Source organism: Vigna angularis, chromosome 6, assembly GCF_016808095.1.
Source record: "Vigna angularis cultivar LongXiaoDou No.4 chromosome 6, ASM1680809v1, whole genome shotgun sequence".
Lineage (NCBI taxonomy): Eukaryota > Viridiplantae > Streptophyta > Magnoliopsida > Fabales > Fabaceae > Vigna > Vigna angularis.
Window position 1 is genome coordinate 17,665,426 of NC_068975.1, and position 20,713 is coordinate 17,686,138.

Genomic DNA, 20,713 nt, shown 5'->3' on the forward strand with positions numbered 1-20,713 from the left:
AAAGAAGCCTTAGCATCCAAAATCCTCCTCCAAGGGGTGAAAGAGTACGTTTTTGCTTCGTTCCAGCCAAAGATACAAACCCTAAAACGTCCTAAAGCTTATATACTATTCTAAAAAGTACAAAAAATTAGGCCCAAGCCCATAAAACTGCCGCTCAGCAGTACTAGCGCATGACCAATTCTTCCCCTCAGCGGTGCCAACGGGTCTTTGAGAGTGCCGCTCAGCGGTAATTGGCGCTGAGCGGTACTTGCTGATTCTCTTCTTTTGCACTTTTTGTGTCCTTTTCTGATTTCATCTCTATCCCTTTTCACTTCTTTCATCAATTTCATCTAAAAACCTGCAAACACAAGGAAATCAAGCATAAAACCTGTCCAACTCTGTTATTTCCAATAATTCAACAAAATCATGAGTTCAAGCTAAATTTCTAAGTCATAAAGGTTGTAATTGACGTCAATTTTAAATATAAAAATAACAGTTTTTCAACTGTTATCACAACCCCAAACTTAGAACTTTGCGTGTCCTCAAGCAAATAAGATGTAACTCAATCTTCCACCAATCCATACAATCATTCACTACATTTAAAAATCCTTCTTTCAAGACAAGTAAATAATCAATTTAGCTCATCACCAAGACTTCAATCAAGATGTGCACATGCTTTTAGTGTTCACTTAATCACATAATATCCAACAAATGTTATTTTCATGAATGATCAATTAACTAAGCAAAGATGTTCTTATGTGTTCATGGAATCTATCCTCACTAGATAAAGTGTTTCACTCAAACACACAAGTGTATAGGAGATATTCACTCATTCACTTTACTATTACAATGTCACATGAATCAACTTTGTCTTTCATTTAACCATAATAAAAAACACTTACAAGCAAACATCATCACAAGGACTTTTCAATGGCTTATAATGTGGTTGGGCTAACAATAACAATTGGTTTTTCTGGATCACAAAACCCTTGAGTTAAGAGAATCATCTAAACACAACCATTCTTGATTATTCCCAACTTTCTTTTGCATTGAGATTTTCTTTTCTTTTTCTTTTGCTTTTCACATGCTTAACTTTTGGCTCAATGCTTTTTATTTTCCCTTTCTATTTTCCAACAACCCCAAACTTGAACATTTATCAATACCACAAAATATTTTCAACTTAACTCAAGGTAAAGCTTTTCAAAAAGGGTTTTCAAATCATGTTCAAGGCTAAGGGTTCAAAGGATAGAACACATAGTGCTCTCTTTTAGTGGGCTAAATTCATGCATTTGGCTAACAAAATGGTTACCAACAAATGGCCTTGATCATATGATGCAAACAAACAAGTGATTCAATCATAGAAAACCTGGGCAAAGTCATTCATGCTTTCAAAGTAATAACATTCAACAACAACTCTTAAGCTCAAAATCTCACATATAAGCTCATTCACATTCCACATACACATCCTTCTTAGCATCATAATCACAATCATAACATCTTGCATTTGTTCACAAGGCTTGTGAACCACCTGTATAAGCATATAATGTGCACATTCTCAACATCAATCAAGATCAAAACACATCAAGCATTACTCATCATGCAATAAGTCATAAGCAAACCATCATAACAGATAAAGTTCAAATTGAGAACATCAACCCTATTCTAAAAATAGAAACAAATAAGTTCAATATTACAAAACACTAGGTTGCCTCCCAGTAAGCTCTTGTTTAACGTCACGAGCCTGACCCAAAATAGTTCAAGGATTCGCCAACTTCATCACTGTGGATAATTGCTCTACTTCTCCTAAATAATGCTTGAGACGTTGACCGTTCACCACCCAGCTTCTTTGTTGATCACTAGCAGCTGGATCAACTAATTCAATTGCTCCATGTGGACGCACATTCTTCACTATGAATGGCCCGGACCATTTTGACTTCAACTTTCCAGGAAACAACTTCAATCTTGAATTAAACAATAACACCTGCTGTCTTGGATTGAAAATCTTCTTTATCAACTTCCTATCATGATAAAATTTTACCTTTTCTTTGTAGTTTCTGGATGAATCATATGCATGCAACCACATCTCTTCAAGTTCCAAAATTTTCCTTCTACGCTTATTTTGAGTTTCAGAAGGATCAAAATTCAGAAATTTAAGCGTTCATAAGGCGTTGTGCTCCATCTCCACTGGTAAATGACATGCTTTCTCATAGACAAGCTGATAAGGTGATAAACCCATAGATGTCTTCATTGCAGTCCTGTATGCCCAGAGAGCATCATCAAGTTTATGTGACCAATCCTTTCTTAGCGTAGCAACTGTTTTCTCCAATATCCGCTTGATTTCTCTGTTAGATACTTCAACTTGTCCATTAGTCTGTGGATGATAAGGTGCAGCTACCTTATATCTCACACCATAATGTTTGAGTACCTTAGATAGCTAATAATTGCAAAAATGAGATCCTCCATCACTAATAAGTACTCTAGGAGTTCCAAAGCGTGCAAATATTTGCTTCTTTAGAAATTTAATCACAGTGCTTGCATCATTTTTAGGACACACCAATGCTTCTACCCATTTACTCACATAATCTACTATCACCAAAATGTATTCATTGTCGAAAGATGGTGGAAATGGTCCTACAAAATCAATGCCCCAGCAATCAAAGATTTCAACTTCTAAAATGCCCTGTAATGGCATTTCATGACGTCTTGAAATATTTCCAGTTCTTTGACACCTGTCAGAATTCCTGGGATGATTATGAGCATCTTTAAATAAAGTAGACCAATAAAAATCTGATTGGAGAACTTTTGCTGCTGTTCCATAAGGTGAATCATGGCAATGCCAGAGAATTCCTTCAACTTCTTCATTTGTAACACATCGCCTCAAAAGATTATCTTCTCCAATTTTAAATAAATAAGGGTCATCCCAGATAAACTGCTTGGCATCATGCAAAAATTTATTTCTTTGTTGCCAATTAAGATCTTCTGGAATTACCCCTGCAGCTTTAAAATTTTCCATATCAGTAAACCACGACCTCTTTTGAATATACATGAGTGTTTCATCCGAAAAAGATTCCCAAATTTCTGTTTCTTTGCTAGTAACCTCAATATTAACTAGCAGGGATAAGTGATCAACAATCAAATTTTCACTCCCCTTTTTATCACGAATTTCTACATCAAACTCTTGCAGTAGCAACACCCATCTAATCAGACGTCATTTATAATCTGGCTTTGTTAACAAATATTTTATAGTTGAATCATTTGTGTAGATAATCACCTTAGACCCTATGAGATAAGATCTGAATTTCTCTAAAGCATAAACTATGGCTAGAAACTACTTCTCAATGGTACCATAATTTAACTGGGCATCATTCAACACTTTGCTAGCATAATAGATAGTATGAAATACGTTCCCTTTTCTCTGACCAAGGACGACTCCTATTGCATAATCACTAGCATCACACATTAATTCAAAATTATGATTCCAATCTGGGGCTACAATCACTGGGGCCGAAATCAATTTGCTTTTCAATGTATCAAAAGCTTTCAAACATTCATCATTCATCACAAAAGGTATATCTTTAACCAATAAATTACTCAATGGTTTTGCAATTTTTGAGAAATCTTTAATAAATCTTCTATAATAATTTTTTGAGAATCCAGCATGGCCTAAAAAGCTTCTGATTCCCTTCACATTTGTTGGTGGAGGTAGTTTCTCAATAACCTCTACTTTGGCTTTATCAACTTCAATCCCCTTAGCAGAAATCTTATGCCCCCAACACAATTCCTTCTGTTACCATAAAATGACATTTCTCCCAATTAAGTATCAGATTCGTCTGAACACATCTTTTGAGAACAGTGTCCAGATTCATCAAACACTTATGAAAGGAATCTCCAAAGACAGAGAAATCATCCATGAAGACCTCAATGCACTTTTCTATGAGATCTGAAAAAATTGCCTCCATACACCTTTGAAATGTGGCTGGGGCATTACATAATCCAAATGGCATCTTTCTATAAGCAAAAACACCAAAAGGACATGTAAATGTAATCTTCTCTTGATCTTTTGGATCTACCACAATTTGATTATAACCAGAATATCCATCCAGAAAACAATAAAAAGACTGACCTGCCAATCTCTCCAGCATTTGGTCCATGAAAGGAAGAGTAAAATGATCCTTCCTAGTAGCTTTATTTAATTTCCTGTAATCAATGCACATTCGCCATCCAATAATAGTCTGAGTAGGAATAAGCTCATTCTTCTCATTATGAATTACTGTCATCCCGCCTTTCTTTGGAACTACCTGTACTGGACTTACCCATTCACTGTCAGAGATTGGATAAATAATGCCAGCTTCCAAGAGCTTCAATACTTCTTTTCTAACCACCTCCTTCATGACAGCATTTAATCTTCTTTGTGGTTGAGCACTCGGTTTATAATCATCTTCCATAAAGATCCTGTGCATGCAATAAGTTGGACTTATACCTTTAAGATCTGAAATTGACCACCCAATAGCTTCTTTGTTGGCTTTCAATATTTCTACCAACTTTTCTTCTTCTTTAGGAAGCAAAGAATTACTGATGATGACTGGCTTTGTTCCATCTTCTTCTAGAAAAACATACTTGAAATGTGATGGTAGAATTTTTAATTCTAACTTCTTTGCTTTGAATTCCTCTTTGGTATCAATTGTTTCAAACTTAGCATTATCCACTGGAATCTCCTTCAATGTCTCCAACTCCGTCATACATTCATCAATCAATTTTTCTTCTTCTGCCTTTAAATTTTCACAAGCATCAATAAAAGTTTTCTCTAGTGGAGAAGAATAACATACCATCCTTTCTTTTACCATGCAAACTTCATCAAGTATATCAAATTGAAAGCATGCTTTGTTATCTTTTGGATGTGTCATGGCTTTGAATACATCGAAATTTACTTCTTCATCTTGAACTCTCAATTTGAGCTTACCATTCTTCACACAAATTAAAACTCTGGCAGTCTTCATAAATGGTCTCCCAAGAATGAGAGGTACATCTCCATTTTCCTCCATCTCCATGATAACAAAATCCACTGGAAAAAAGAATTTGTCTACCTTGACTAGCACATCTTCAACTACTCCATAAGGATATTTAAGAGACATGTCCGCCAATTGAAGTGCCATACTAGTGGGTTTGAATTCTAAACCCTCAATTCTTTTAAATACAGAAAGTGGCATCAAATTAATGCTAGCTCCCAAATCAATTAGAGGTCTTCCAACTTCCAACTCTCCTATAGTGCATGGAATAGTGAAGCTCCCTGGATCTTTAAACTTGGGAGGTAATTGTTGTATGATTGCACTACAATTACCTTTTACTTCAATGGTCTCCTTCTCAATATATTTTCTTTTCTTTGTAAGGAGTTCTTTCAAAAGCTTTGCATAAGATGACATTTGTTGCAATGCTTCTTAGAAAGGAATGGTAATCTCCAGTTTTTTAAACATCTCCATGAACCGCTCAAACTGTTTTTCTTTTTCCTTCCTTGAATAAATCTTTGGATAAGGAAGTATTTTTTCTAACTCTCTCTCTTTTTTTCTCTCACCTAACTCTTCTTTTTCTTTTTCTTTTTTTCTCTCATCTTCCTCTTCTCCCTTTTTTTCTTTCTCAACCATATCTTTCCACTCAAGTGTTTCTTTTTCACTCTCATTTTCTCTCTCTTTTCCATCTATTTTTCTCTCCTCTAACACTTTACCACTTCTTGTAATGGTTTTACATTCTTCATTCAACGTGTTCTTTGTATTCTTTTCACAACCTTCTATCTTATTAATCATTCGCCCAATATTCATCTTCATGCTGTTAAATGCATCTTCCATATTCTTACAGTAAGAGATACTCATTTTCATGAATTTCTGGAAAGTGTCCTAAATTTTGTGTTTTTCTCATATGAAATAGGTTGTGGTTGCCACTGTTGCTGCTGCTTTTGGACCATTGAAATATGATATATCTCTTGAGGTAGCAGAGAAAACTTCTTTATTACTTCTTCTAATTGTTGAATGATGATCTCATTTTGCGCAAATAAGACGTCTTCAGTTTGCATTTGTAACATTCCCATTTGTTGACTGGGAACTCCTGTTTCGCTGTATAAATCATTATCACTAGCAGCTATATTCTCTATCAATTCCGTTGCTTCCTCTGGAGTTTTACATTTAATATTACCTCCAGCTGAGGCATATAACATCAACTTGGTTTGTGAACCAAGACCTCCAAGGAAAAGTAGAACTACTGCTGCTTCATCAAAACCGTGCACGGGAGTCTTTCTCAAAAAGCTTTTGTACCTGTCCCATGCTTGACCTAATGTCTCCTCCATGCCTTGTTTGAAAGAAGAGATATCTTGCTTTCCTTTGTAGACTTTAGATTGTGGGAAGTATTTGTTCAAAAGCTTTGTAACCACAGCTTCCCATTCTTGAAAACTACCTTCTGGATAAGAATTTAACCATAACTTAGCATTGCCTCCCAATAAGAAAGGAAACAAGCTAAGCTTGATTGAAGGTGGTGAGATGTTCATACGGGCCTTCATGTGATAGCCCATTAAACTGATTGCTTTTCACCAACTGTATCAATGCCAATTTCACCTCCATGTTTGGAGCACTGACCCTCGACCTTGCTATACTGTTAAAATGTTGAGGGCCAACCAAAGTGGTGTAATCTGCTAGAGTCTGTCTACCATTATTCTCCTCTGCCTTATTTTCAGTGCTATGGTAAGACCTTGGTGGTGAAGGTTGTAAGAGTGTCTCAAGAGAAGGGAATAGTTCTCTTGACGTTTGAATTCTCCTCCTCCTTCTACTTTCGTCCAGGCCTTCAAGAAGAGGTTCTGAGGTTTTCTTGCTTCTAGTGCGAATTGCTTCCTACATACACAAGAAAACAAAACCCTAGAAAAATTTTGTTAGCACAAAAAGATAGAAAAGAGAAGAAATAATCAAAGGATATAATTGAAAAGATAAGAAGATAGAAATAAAAGCAGAAAATAAAAACATAAAATAAAATAATAACAACAAAAATAAAAAAAATAAAAACAAAAAACAGAAAAATAAAAATAGAAAAACAAAATTCACAACAAGTCAAAAATAATCAAAAATCACACAAATAGACTACTTAAACCACGACTCCCCGACAACGGTGCCAAAAACTTGATGAACAAATTTTCAATCCCCAAAAACAGAGTCAAAAACTTGTTAACCCTTGGCAAGTGTAACCGAATCGTATCAAGTAATAAAACTAGTAAGACCAAGTATCGTTCTCCTAAAGGACTCACGGCCTAGACAGTTATGTGATTTATTGATCCTCCAAGGGGTGAAGAAAGTGTGATTTCGCCTCTTTTTGTCAAAAGATACTAAAGCTAATTCGGCTAAAACCTTATATAGATTCCTAAAAATTATAGAAAATAGGCCCAAGCCCAAACTAAATGGCGCTCAGCCATAACTAGCGCTCAGCGGTAAGTGCGATTCTTCTATTTTGACGCTCAGTTGTAGTTTTTCCCTCAACGGTGACTGCGAGACTTTAGAGTGCCGCTCAACAGTAAAAGTGGCGTTGAGCGGTAATTGCGGCTCTTCTTTTGTGCACTTTTCCTTCCTTTTCTGAATCCAACTCTGGGCTACTTCACTTCTTTCATGCAATTCATCTTAGAACCTGCCAAAATAAGGAAAACCAAGCATAAAACCTATCCAACTCTCTTATTTCTACAACATAAGCAAAAACATGATTTCAAGCTAATTTCTAAGTCATACTAGTTGTCTTGAAGGTCAAAATTAAGTATAAAAATAACAGTTTTTCAACTGTTATCACCTTTGCAAAAGATGAAAGAGATCAACACAGAAGAAAAAGTCAAGGAAAGCAAATTAGAGCTAAATATGTTACCACCACACTTGAAGTATGCATTCTTAGAAGAAGGGGGGAATAAACCAGTTATCATCAGTAATTCTCTCTCTCCCAAAGAAGAAGAAAAGTTGGTTGAGATACTAAAAGCCAACATAGGAGCTATTGGATGGTCAATCTCAGATCTCAAAGGCATAAGTCCGACATATTGCATGTACAAAATATTTATGGAGGATGACTATAAACCAGTTGCTCAACCATAGAGAAGGTTAAATCTAGTGATGAAGGAGGAGGGGAGAAAAGAAGGGGTAAAGTTACTTGAGGCTGATATTATTTATCCTATTTCTGACAATGCATGGGTAAGCCCAGTACAGGTGGTTCCAAAGAAAGGTGGGATGACAGTTATTTATAATGATAAAAATGGGCTCATACCTACAAGGATTGTTACTGGATGGAGGATGTGTATTGATTATAGGAAGTTGAACAATGCTACTAGGAAGGATCATTTTCCCCTACCTTTCATGGATCAGATGCTGGAGAGATTGGCAGGTCAGGCTTTCTATTGCTTTTTGGATGGACATTCTGGATATAATCAAATTGTGGTAGATCCAAATGACCAAGAGAAGACAACCTTTACTTGCCCATTTGGAGTATTTGCTTACAGAAAAATGTCGTTTGAGTTATGTAATGCTCCAGCTACTTTTCAGAGCTGTATGCAGGCAATCTTCGCAGACTTAATAGAAAAATGCATTGAAGTCTTTATGGAAGATTTTTCAGTGTTTGGCAGTTCCTTTCATGAGTGTTTGTCTAACCTGGATGTTGTACTTAAAAGATGCACCCAATCCAATCTTGTTCTCAATTGGGAAAAATGTCACTTTATGGTAACGGAAGGTATTGTTTTGGGTCATAAAATTTCTTCCAGGGGAATTGAGGTTGATAGAGCCAAAGTGGAAGTCATTGAAAAACTCCCACCACCAACAAATGTGAAGGGAATCAGAAGCTTTTTAGGTCATGCTGGTTTTTATAGAAGATTCATCAAAGACTTCTCAAAGATTGCCAAACCACTAAGCAGCCTCCTTGTTAAGGACGTACCATTTGTGATGGATGATGAGTGCCTTAAGGCGTTTGATGTTTTGAAAAAAAAAATTGATTTCTGCTCCAGTAAGTGTAGCTCCTGATTGGAATCAAGATTTTGAGCTGATGTGTGATGCCAGTAATTATGCCATAGGTGTTGTTCTTGGCCAAAGAAGAGAGAAGGTATTTCACATTATTTATTATACAAGCAAGGTTTTCAATGAAGCCCAGTTGAATTATGCCACTATAGAGAAAGAATTTCTTGCTATTGTGTATGCCTTGGAGAAATTTAGACCTTATCTCATTCGGTCTAAAGTGATTATCTACACTTACCATGCAGCTATAAAGTACTTGTTAACCAAGCCGGATTCTAAGCCACGATTGATTAGATGGATACTTTTGTTACAAGAATTTGATGTGGAAATCCGTGACAAGAAGGAAAGTGAAAATGTAATTGCTGACACTTATCTCGGTTGGTTAACAGTGAAGTTACAAGCAAGGAAGCAAAAATTTGGGAATCCTTCTCAGATGAAACACTTATGTATATCCAACAAAGGTCGTGGTTTGCTGATATGGCTAATTTCAAAGCTGCAGGAGTAATCCCAGAAGATCTCAATTGGCAACAAAGAAAAAAAATTTGCATGATGCCAAACAGTTTATTTGGGATGATCCTTGCCTGTTCAAAATTGGAGCAAACAACCTTCTGAGGCGCTGTGTGACTAAGGAAGAAGTGGAAGGAATTTTATGGCACTGCCATGACTCACCTTATGGGGGTCATTTTAGTGGAGAGAAAACAGCTGCAAAAGTGCTCCAATCAGGATTTTATTGGCCTACTCTGTTTAAAGATGCTCATGTCAGGAACTATGATAGGTGTCAAAGGACGGGTACTATCTCCAGACGTCATGAAATGCCACTGCAAGGCATATTAGAGGTTGAAGTTTTTGATTGATGGGGCATAGATTTTGTTGGACCTTTTCCACCATCTTTCAACAATGAATACATACTAGTGGTAGTGGATTATGTGAGTAAATGGGTGGAAGCTCTGGCCTGTCCTAAGAATGATTCTAGCACTGTTATTAAATTTCTGAATTTTCTCCCGTGTTTGGAACGCCCAAAGTACTCATTAGTGATGGAGGATCTCATTTTTGCAATTTTCAGCTTGCAAAGGTACTCAAGCACTATGGTGTGAGACACAAGGTAGCTACACCTTATCATCCACAGACAAACGGACAAGCTGAGGTTTCTAATAGGGAGATAAAGAGGATTCTAGGAAAGACAGTTGCTCGAATTCAATTATATGAGCATGATATTCTAGAAGTGTAGTAAATATTGATTAGATTACTAATATTAGTAACATTTGGCAAACACAAATAAATATCACATCATAGGTTGAGTTATATATGAACACTAGATTAAAGGATGATAGATTACATTTAAAAAAGATTATTAATTCATGACAAATATTACTCACTAGCAATATATAGATGGTGGTAGTGGTGTTGATTGGAAGATTTGAAAGATTTGCCTTAATGATACTCAATTTCACATATTTAGTGATTTTAAGAACCTCCTATAATTGTTTAATTAAAAGGAAATTACAACTCAAATATATAGGTTATCTTACATGAGACATAGGGATGGTGGTAGAGTTGTTTTAAAGACCTGAAGAATTGTCTTAATATGGCTAGATTCACGAGTTAATGTTGCAAGAGTTTAAGTAACTATATGATTAGAAGGGGATAGAAATAAGACAAGGGAATTATGAAGTTCTAAGGGAATATAATTTCAAGCATTCATTCATCTAGAGAAGACAAATCTTTTTAAGGAGACCTTAAGTAAGAATACAGTTCAAGTGTCAAAAAGGGACGATTAAGAACTTAATTTAGTAGAGTATTAAAAACTTAATAGACAAAGAATTTCATGATGAAAGCAAATAACACTCTAGGGTTTAAAGTGTGGTTAACTATAAGAAGGTAAAGAGTTAGACAAAATGGTTTGGTATAGAATTTATAAGGTAACTTTGTTGGTATTAAATATGATCAAGTGTATCAATACCTAGAAAAGTTCTTTGGATAGTTTATCATAAAGAGGGAAGAATTTTAGTGTATACTTGTTTACCTAACTTCCTAAGTCGTCATAGTGGAGTATAAAGACTTCAGAAAATATTACGTTGTGGGGCATGACTAAGTACAAATAAAGTAACATTACTATGTAAATGATTTCTTTTGTCACCACTAGTGAGAGCACATACAACAATATAAATGATAGTAGATCGAATGATTTTGAATATGCAAATCCTTTCAAGATTAAATAATGGTTAATTAGAAGATTATAAGTGTTAGTTGAAGTGTCATCTTGAGAAAATAAGTGTAGAGGCATATGTATAAAACCACGAGGAGATATAGGTGTTAGTTGTAACATCCCAAATTCTCACATTAATGTAACATCCCAAACACAAAACACAAACAAGTAGGGTGAGCTAACATGCAACAAATCATTTATAAGACATGCATAATTACTTCGATACAAACATCATATAATAATTATGTCAAACACCCTCATACCATCGTACCACAATTCCTATTAGACACTCGTCCCACAATACCCAATAAATACCATAATACTCAATAGACATTCATTCCATAATACCCAATAAACACTCATCCCACAATACCCAATAAACACTCATTCCACAATACCCAATAAACACTCATCCCATAATACCCAAATAAACACTCATTCCACAATACCCAATAGGCACTTATCCCCACGATATTCAATAGGCACTTATCCCAACGATATGTTGATGAGCGATACAACGGAAGGTTTTTCACTTGTGATGTCATTCTTAGTCCCCTCAATATGTCCAAAACCGGCACATAGACCAGGACATTCTGCCCTCCATATCATTCATAAGGTTAGTCCCCTCACTATGTCCTAAACCGGCACATAGACCAGGACATTCTGCTCTCCATACCATTCACAAGGTTAGTCCCCTCACTATGTCCTAAACCGGCACATAGACCAGGACCTCCTGCCCCTCTCACCACATAATTCATCATTCTCTACTTGAGACTGAATGATTATTAGAGTATCAGGATAACCTCCAACTTCATGACCCTCAACATCAACATATACGCACATACCATGACATTACAGAATCTCTCCACGAAACTCATACCATGCTCACATTCCTTAACTCATATTATACCATTACGAAATCTACCCATAATCCTCATACACATACCATGACATTACAGAATCTCTCCGCGAGACTCATACCATACTCACATTCCTCGACTCATATTATACCCTTACGACATTTCCCCGTAATACTCATACATGTTTAGATGCATAAATTCAAATCAAATAAACTTCAATCATTTCAGAAATCATACAAACTGAATATATTCCAACAAGATATATTACATGATAATTTAACAGTACATAATCTGTACACAAGATTTAAGTTAAAAACCTGTCGAGTAGACTTCCAGGAAAGAGAGGTGCGTCACAATGGACAACTTAAGTACCAAGTCTTTCCTTAGCCAAAGTGTTCCTCAACTAGTTTTTAACAAATTTCTTATTAACAGATTCAAAACAACAGCATATAATATTTACACCGAATATCAATATAGATAAACATACAGTAAGCATTAACAATATTCATACATAATTTCAAGACATGAATAGTAATAAAACAGTACTAATTCATAATATAAAAGCTTAGAAAAGTTAGCTCCCCTACCTCTATTCCAGACTTAATCTCCTGCTCCGAATTTGTTTTTCCGAAAACTCTTCAGAACCTCTACTCTTCTTGCAACTAAAAATTTCTCCCTAACTATTTCTTCTCTATTTCTCAAGCTCTCACTTGATTCCTCTTCTCTTGGTGCCAAATACCCTTCCCTCCCATGGCTATTTATAGTAAAAAAAATTTACTATTCCTTAATATTTTAATATTATTTATTATTTTAATATTATTTAAAAATAATATTTCAATCATTTTCTCACCAAATCTGATCCTAATTTCTACCTACTACTTTCTTCCATGCTAAGGAATCCAAATGCTGAAAATTTATTTTTACTATTTACTTTTTACTATTTACTATTTACTTTTTACTATTTACTATTCACTATTCACTTTTTACTATTCGATTTTCTTAAAAAAAAAATACTAAATAAGTTATCAAAAATTTTAACCTCTCCTTATAAAATTACTATAATTTTATATCCAAAATTTATATTTTTCTATCCATTAAAATTATTATTACAAATAAAATACTAAAATTTACTATAAATATTTTTCATGGGTCTTACATTAGTAGTTAGGTTTAGAGAGTTAGAACTGAGTCAAAGTTTCAAAGGTTTGAAATTTGGAAGTTTAGTATCTTCATATCATTTTAGTTGTAATAAACTAGTTATAATGAATTTGAATTTGAAGAATATCTTGGTTAAGTACTAACAAAACTAAAAGATATCTATAAGGAAATTGAAGATGTCTTAAGGTTAGAACTATAATATATGTGTCAAAATAAGATGATCTAAAATATATGTAGCAAGGCATAGTTAAGGTTGTAATTGTTTGTTTAGCTTGTCAAAAACAAAAGGTTGAACCTTATAGATTTGGAGGTACGTTATATCGGTTAAAAATTCTGATGTTAAAGTGAGATAATATTTTCATGAATTCTGATGACCATGTGCCATGGTGGTAAAGAAAAATAACTTAGTATAGGAAATGATGATTAGATTACCAAAGACTACCCATTTTTCATCCAAAAAGAATTAAAAAAAATTGTGCGAGAGATACCTCAGACCCAATATATGAAATAATTAGATTAAATGGTAGGATTCGTCAAACTACGACTTAGTGTAACCAATCGTTTATAGGCGAAAGAACAATTAGCAAAAGAACTATCTAAATTTATAGGATGCAAGAATGAATTTTACTCCTAGTAGATTCATCTACATTAATATTTGTTAAGAAAATGTAGATATGGATCCTCAAGAAGTATTGTATAGAAAGAGATGTAGAACACTTTATGTTAGTCTTAAAATGAGGCATGTATGATGATTGGAATAAAGTTAATACAATAAATTAATGACAAAGTTAAAAGGATTAAGTAAAGGTTGCAAACGTGTTCAAGTATGTGGAACTTTTATAAAGATCAAAGAAGAAAACTTTTAGAATAATTTTGCTGGTGAAAATGTTTTTCGAGAATTTCACCATTCACAAGTATGAGATCTTGCATATAGTGATTTCACCTAACAAATAAAGAAGAGGATAAGAGAATTATGTCTTAATCTTTGTCTTGGAACACAATTTTCGAAGACAAAAATTTTTGTTGTTAAGGAGAATTATAAAACTATATGCAACCCTCCCTTTGAAATTTCTCTTTCTTCTTTTTTTAGTTTCTCACTCTCGCGTACCTCCATCTCTTTCTCACCTTCTCCTTTCTATCTCAATTTTCACCCTCAATATCTCATCCTTTTCTAAATCAAATTTCACCGTGATGAAATTAAGGAGCTAAGGAATGTTTTGGACCAATCAATTTTACCCATTTTTCTTTGAAGCAATATGCTTTTTTCGTTCATCAAACCCTTCTTTGTGTCAATAGAATTATTTTAGGCTTTGAAGTTATGCAAGGGAATAATAGTATTAGGAAGCTTTCTTAGGGTAAGGAAAGCTAATCATTTAGAAGTTGTTAATTTTCTTGACATGAGTCTTGATTTTGAGATTTAATTTGGAGATCTTGTATTTTAAAATGTATTTGGATACAGATACGAGTGGATTTATTAGTGAGATTGAAAATATGATAATGTTATAAGATTGCACTGTTAATTTATGAATTATATAAAATTGTGATGTGTTTAGATTGTTGGTGAAATGGAGAAATGAGAATGAAAGATAACGAAGGCCAGGAAAGGAAAGACTATGAAGGAGTCATATTGACTTATAATTATGAACTAGAATGATTGGTGATGAAATATTTGTGAAAGGATATTATTATGTAAAGTGAAAAAGAGATGGTGAACCTAAGAGTTAATGTGTTGTTTGATTGTTTTATTTTATTTTAATTAAAACCAAATTTAAGTTTAAATGAATATTAACTTGATATTACCGATTTAATTTTTTTTAGAATAAATATTAACAAAATAGAGTAAATTCATTAGACATATAAAATTATATTAAAAATTCAATCACTCTTTATATTCATGTATTTTTATAAAACATTATTAAAAAATATAATATAATTTTCCATTTTATAAATTGATTGATTTTAATTAATAATTTTAAATTTAGTTCAAATTATTTTTTTATTAAAATTAGATAAAAAAAAGTATTTTTTTAATTTATTATATTTTTAATTAATTTAACTTTTTCTTATCGTATTAATTAAATCTATTTTAATTTTTTTATTTATAATTATAAATGTTTTATAATCCAAATTATTTATTGTTCTTAAAATAAATTTATATATTTTAATAAATTATTTCTGTTAAAATAAATTTATATTTTTTAATTATATTTTTAGCATGATAAACTAATTCTGGTATTCGAGATATACAGTACATCGATTATAAAATGAAACACTTTAAATTTGAAAACTACCGAACAAACCGTGATTAAATTTACATAGGTATCAAAATCATATTTTTATTAAATTTTAAATACTAAATATATAATTAATTTTTCTAAAAAAATGTTACGTTAGTTTGCGAAATTGTAAAGATTAAATGTATAATTAAACTTTTTTATAAAAAAAATATTTGGAAAATGGATTCAGTTGTCTCCCTTCTAGAATATTCTAATCCCTTCATTCTTATTCTTTCTCTTTTATCTAAATTCCATCCCTCCCATTTATATTTATCACAGAAATAAAACATTGCAGTTTCAAAACATAAATATTTTCCTTCCATAAACCCTAACACCGATGTTTTCTTTCTTTTCCAAGCAAAATTTTTCTCCTTCATTGTACTCTTCTTTCTTTCCACAAATTACTCATACTTTTTTTTTATAATTATTTCAAAGCTCATTATTCAGATGTTATTTAGTTAGATGATGGTATAAACTCATCTTTGTTGTCGGTGTATTAAGGTTGCTTAGATAAAATTATTCAAATACTAACAAAAGAAATTTATTCTTAGTAAATATTTATTACTCTTTTTTATTGTGAAAGGTTTCTCATTTCCCTTTTTTACCAAGGAGGTTTCAGTAATATATGTTTGTGTTAATACAAATTTTTATCACATATTAACTCTAATTTCGATTACATAGAGATATTGAGTCTAGATTTTGTCCTCCATAGTTACGAATTTTGAAAACCTACAAAGCACCACAATTAAGGCAAGACATAGTAAGCATCACATTATGCATATGATCCATCATGAAATATTACTGATCATTCTTTGTTGACCAAAACTAGTCACTGATCATTCCTATGCTACTGACAGCACTATACACAAGATTATGGCTCACTTACATTACATCTCAATATAAGATGGTAGGATTGTAAGGTGATAAAAGATCATATATACTACTTCAGTGTTTCTTGAATCAACACTTCGCTTCCTCACATCTTGATTTTCTCAGTTCATGGACCAACTACTAGATATTACTTTCCAATTGAGTATCACTGTTCAGACTGGTTTCATCATTGTTGCTCTGCAAATCCAAACCATGATCCAATTTAACAATGTTTGAATCCTGCAATTCATATACATACTAATGTTAATAGACCAACGTTAATATTATTAATCATAAATATCTGAAGTTCTATTCTATTAAGGGATTCAACAGTTGGCTAGAGATACCCAATGCATACTGCATTTTATGAATCACACCATGTCAAATTCCAAATCTTCAAAGATAAGGTCATCAATTGTCATCATCTCAATTGACTAACACAGCCCTCCTCTTATATTTGATCTTAGGATGATTTATTAATTACAAGACAGACTATGATTATAGTGTTATACATAGGAAAAATGGTTTTGGAATTACCAATAATAGAAGTCTTTACATGACAGCAGTTTATTGGAAGCACCCATGATTGTTCTTACCAAGTATGTGTCAATAGGTAACTTAGTCCGTAAAGGATAATCCGAGAGCAGTATGATAAGAGTGAAGTCGAATACAGTACTAAAGCACATAAAATCCTATGTTAACTCCAAAAATTGATACCAGAAAACTCTGTTACCTTGGTTTCCTCTAATATTTCATTCATGTTAAATTTCCCTTGCTTCTCATGAGTGATATTTGTCTGTTTAACTGCCGATTGGCCACTCCCAGTTGTGGGTTCCTTTTCTTTCTTTACAACCATCATTCTTTTCTGTTCTTCTAGCACCGCAATCTGCACCATGGAATTGACGAACCTTTCAGTCATGATGAGAAGAATTCATTTGACAGAAACTATAATGCACCAAAAAATTGAAGAAACACATACATAATGCACAAACTGAATGACCCAGTCATCTCTATAACTGTGTCTCCCATAGAGACAAGAGTTGTAAAACTTCACTCATCTTTCTCATTTTCTCTTCAACCAATAAAAAACTTAGTGAGTTTTTTTATTTCATTAATTTCGGTCAAACTTTATTTTGGTCCCTATACTTTCAAAAGAATAAAATTTGCACGCTAGCTACAAAATATATGTGAATTTAATCTCTTTTCCAACTTTATAACAATCAAAATTCATCACTAAATATTCATCAAAAGTTAGAGAACTAAATTCATAAATCTGTGAGTAAATGAACCAAAATCAAGTTTCCCAGAGCGAATTGGGACTAAACACAAACTCAAAAACAATTATCAATCTGTATTCTCTCATCAATCTTCTCTGTTTTCTCTCTTGGCATACATCAGTACCCTCTATAATCACTGATAAAGCAGCAAAGAAACCATCTTTCTCACAAACCGAAATCTCAACTAATGTAACATGCAAACAAACTATCCAACCCAACACTTTCCAATCCACAGAAAAATCCCACACCCACCTAAACACTACACCCCATCACCAAAACACAGGAACATAAACAATAAATCGAAACTTTTCACCACAAAACAAAAGCCCAGTTAAATATTTACTCAAAAATGGTAAAGGGAAAACAAAAATGGGACAACGACAGAGAGAGACATACGGGGGTATAACGGAACTTCCTCCTGGGAGGCTCGTCAGAGACACCGGCCGCGTCATCGGCGGTGGTGGGGGTCCAGCGGCGGAGGAGGAGGCGAGAAGAAGAGTTGGAATTGGCATGAGAGTTACCGTTGTTGTTGGTTGTGGCGGTGGTGTTGCTGACTGAGGAAGACGGGGTGACGTGGACCCACTTCTTCTTCCACTTCCTGACCGGGCCGGTGAAGACGGTGGAAGCACCGTAGCGAGAGGAAGCGCGGCTGAGTCTGGAACCGACGGCCTCCATTTAGCGGCGGTGGAAGTGGCGGAGGAGGAAGATGATTCAGTGTTTGGGTTGGGTCTAAGTTTACCACCGTAGTGGCAGAGTGAGAGAAGTGCGTTTTGTTCTGAAAGTAAGAGATGAAGCAATAAGGAGTGGTAGCTTTCAAAGTTATTATTACTCATGTCATAAATATGAGTATTGGGAATTTTTAAACTTATTTATGTATTAATTAATAATTTCAATTTTATTTTTTTGTAAAATTAGAGTTTTAGTTATTGTATTTTTTTTTAAAATTAGTTAAGTTGAATTAGCCTAGCCTTGGTTTTATTTAATTTGTAGTCTATGGTTGTAATTTTTAATGTTTAAAGAGTCAAGTTTTAAAAAAATTCAAATTGAATCATTAATTTATCGTGTTAATTTAATGAATTAAAAGTATTTTAATTAATTGAAATATAAAAAATAAATGTATGTAAAATTTACATTAATGTCACCGAGAAATAAAGAAATCGAAATCGTAAATCAAACATAAGAAGCCAAAACTTTGATTTAGTCAAATTTTATTATAAAGTGGTAAAATTTTATAATTGAATGATAGTTCTTTTTCTGTGATTATGTATAGTTAAAATATTTGATGTCTTCTTATTCATAAAAGTTATACTAATATAAAATATATCTTTTAACATATATTAAAATAGAAATTAGTTAATATTTTTTTTAATTATTTTATTGATAATTGATACACCTAACCAATACAATCCACTCCGTGCATATAAATTAAAGAAATTAAATATTTACATATGAAGTGAGGATTAATTACACAAAATTAAAGCTTGCAAAATATAAGTACTTACAGGTAAAGAATAAACAAAAAGTTTATATTTGTTTCCATTTTTTTTTTTGAACTAATATTATTTTCCAATCATATATTAAAGATAACTACAGTAAAAAATATTAAAAAGCCATAAAAAGAGCTTATAATAACTTTCAACTTCTAATTGTAGGATTTTGTATACTATATTATTTAGACTATCATTCAACTTCTCACTATGATATCTCCTTGTTTTAATAGATTTTGTATTTAATATATCAAATTAGGATTCTATAATCATGTATTCAATTTATTGATTTCAAACTATTCAAACTAGCATATAATCATTTATAGTTATTATATGAACCATCATTACTCATATTTAACAAAGACACATTATTTATAATAAACTTGGAATCATGTAAATAAACTAAACACGATGTAATTATTGAACATAATCTAATATATCCAAGAAATTTTCAATTTGTAAATGTTGTCTAATTCAGGTTCTAGTTCAAATTTCTAATCAAATACATCCAACGAATTAACATTTTGTTGGAAAAATTTAGTCTAAAAATGATCTTATATCTCAATCTAAAAGTGATATTAGATCTTAGAATAAAATTCACTAAAGAATTATATAAAATTTAGAATTTTGCATAATTATCTCAATCGAGTTACAATACTAAAGAAATCGAATTTTCATTCTAAATTGTAATTATTGACTCATATAAAGTCCAAATTATACATAATAATCAATATTTATCAAAAAAATGCATATTTTATAGTTAATTGATTAGTGCACATTTTTATTTCAAAATATCTCAATGCTAACTAATTTCAAATCCTCATTAAATCTCCAAACTATTTTCAAATTTGGTCCCAAACATAATGCATATATCAAACATGGACCCAATTTTGGATTATGCATTGCCTAATAAACAACTTGACATTTTAATTTTCAATCTAATATTCATTTCACATAACAAATTATCCTAACATCATTTCTAATTACAAAAAAATTCAACTACTTTAACCAACTATTTAAGATAACTCTTTGGATTTTATTTTGAGTCCAAGAAAAAAAATCTAGAATTAGCTAAAATCCAAAATTATAGTCACCTACTCGTCTATTACTAAAGGCAACCAAGACACAATATAGAATTGGTGGAGAGAATCACAATTTTTTATTAAAAAGATTAACAATTCGAGTCAAATTATAAATAATGAAAAAATTATATAGAAGAAATTCTATACCAAAGTTTGAATATAAATGTTTTCTATTTTGTTATTGATGGAAGCATGCCTAGGGTTGGAACTCGTAGGTAGCAACTCCAAACAACAAGCAATGATGGTGCAGCAAAATGAATGAAAATGAGTGGTGTTTTGGTGTGTTTTTAATGGAAGGAGTGTGTGTAGAGACCTCTCAGCTCAGAAGGCCTTCCTACTATGGAAGAAAGCTAGAGGAAAGGGTAGAGAAAAAGTGACTCAAGAGAATTTAGGGTTGGAAATAAATTATGCAGCATTTCACTAAAGCTCAAAAGTGAGTAATTACAATGGTTGTGCTCTCCTACTTATAAAGGAGGAAGAGCCTCTAATCTGAGTTACAATCCCTCCAAA

General features: G+C 32.8%; 1 protein-coding gene across 1 annotated transcript; it reads right to left on the reverse strand.

Annotated features, from left to right (window-relative positions):
* Nucleotides 1-16,232: 16,232 nt before the first annotated feature.
* Nucleotides 16,233-18,446, reverse strand: LOC108342382 (uncharacterized). The gene is made up of 3 exons (XM_017580152.2): nt 18,031-18,446; nt 17,091-17,243; nt 16,233-16,597 (listed from the first exon to the last, which is right to left on the reverse strand). Exons 1-3 carry the CDS (start codon nt 18,307-18,309, stop codon nt 16,499-16,501), a joined length of 531 nt encoding a protein of 176 aa, XP_017435641.1. The 5' UTR covers nt 18,310-18,446; the 3' UTR covers nt 16,233-16,498.
* Between the last annotated feature and the right edge of the window lie 2,267 nt (nt 18,447-20,713).

Coding starts and splice junctions, on each gene's coding strand:
- LOC108342382 (XM_017580152.2), bottom strand. CDS start 18,309: ATGGAGGCCGTCGGTTCCAGACTCAGCCGCGCTTCCTCTCGCTACGGT. Junction 17,244..18,030: donor GGAAGTTCCGTTATACCCCC/GTATGTCTCTCT, acceptor TCCATGGTGCAG/ATTGCGGTGCTAGAAGAACA. Junction 16,598..17,090: donor AAATATTAGAGGAAACCAAG/GTAACAGAGTTT, acceptor TATGAATTGCAG/GATTCAAACATTGTTAAATT.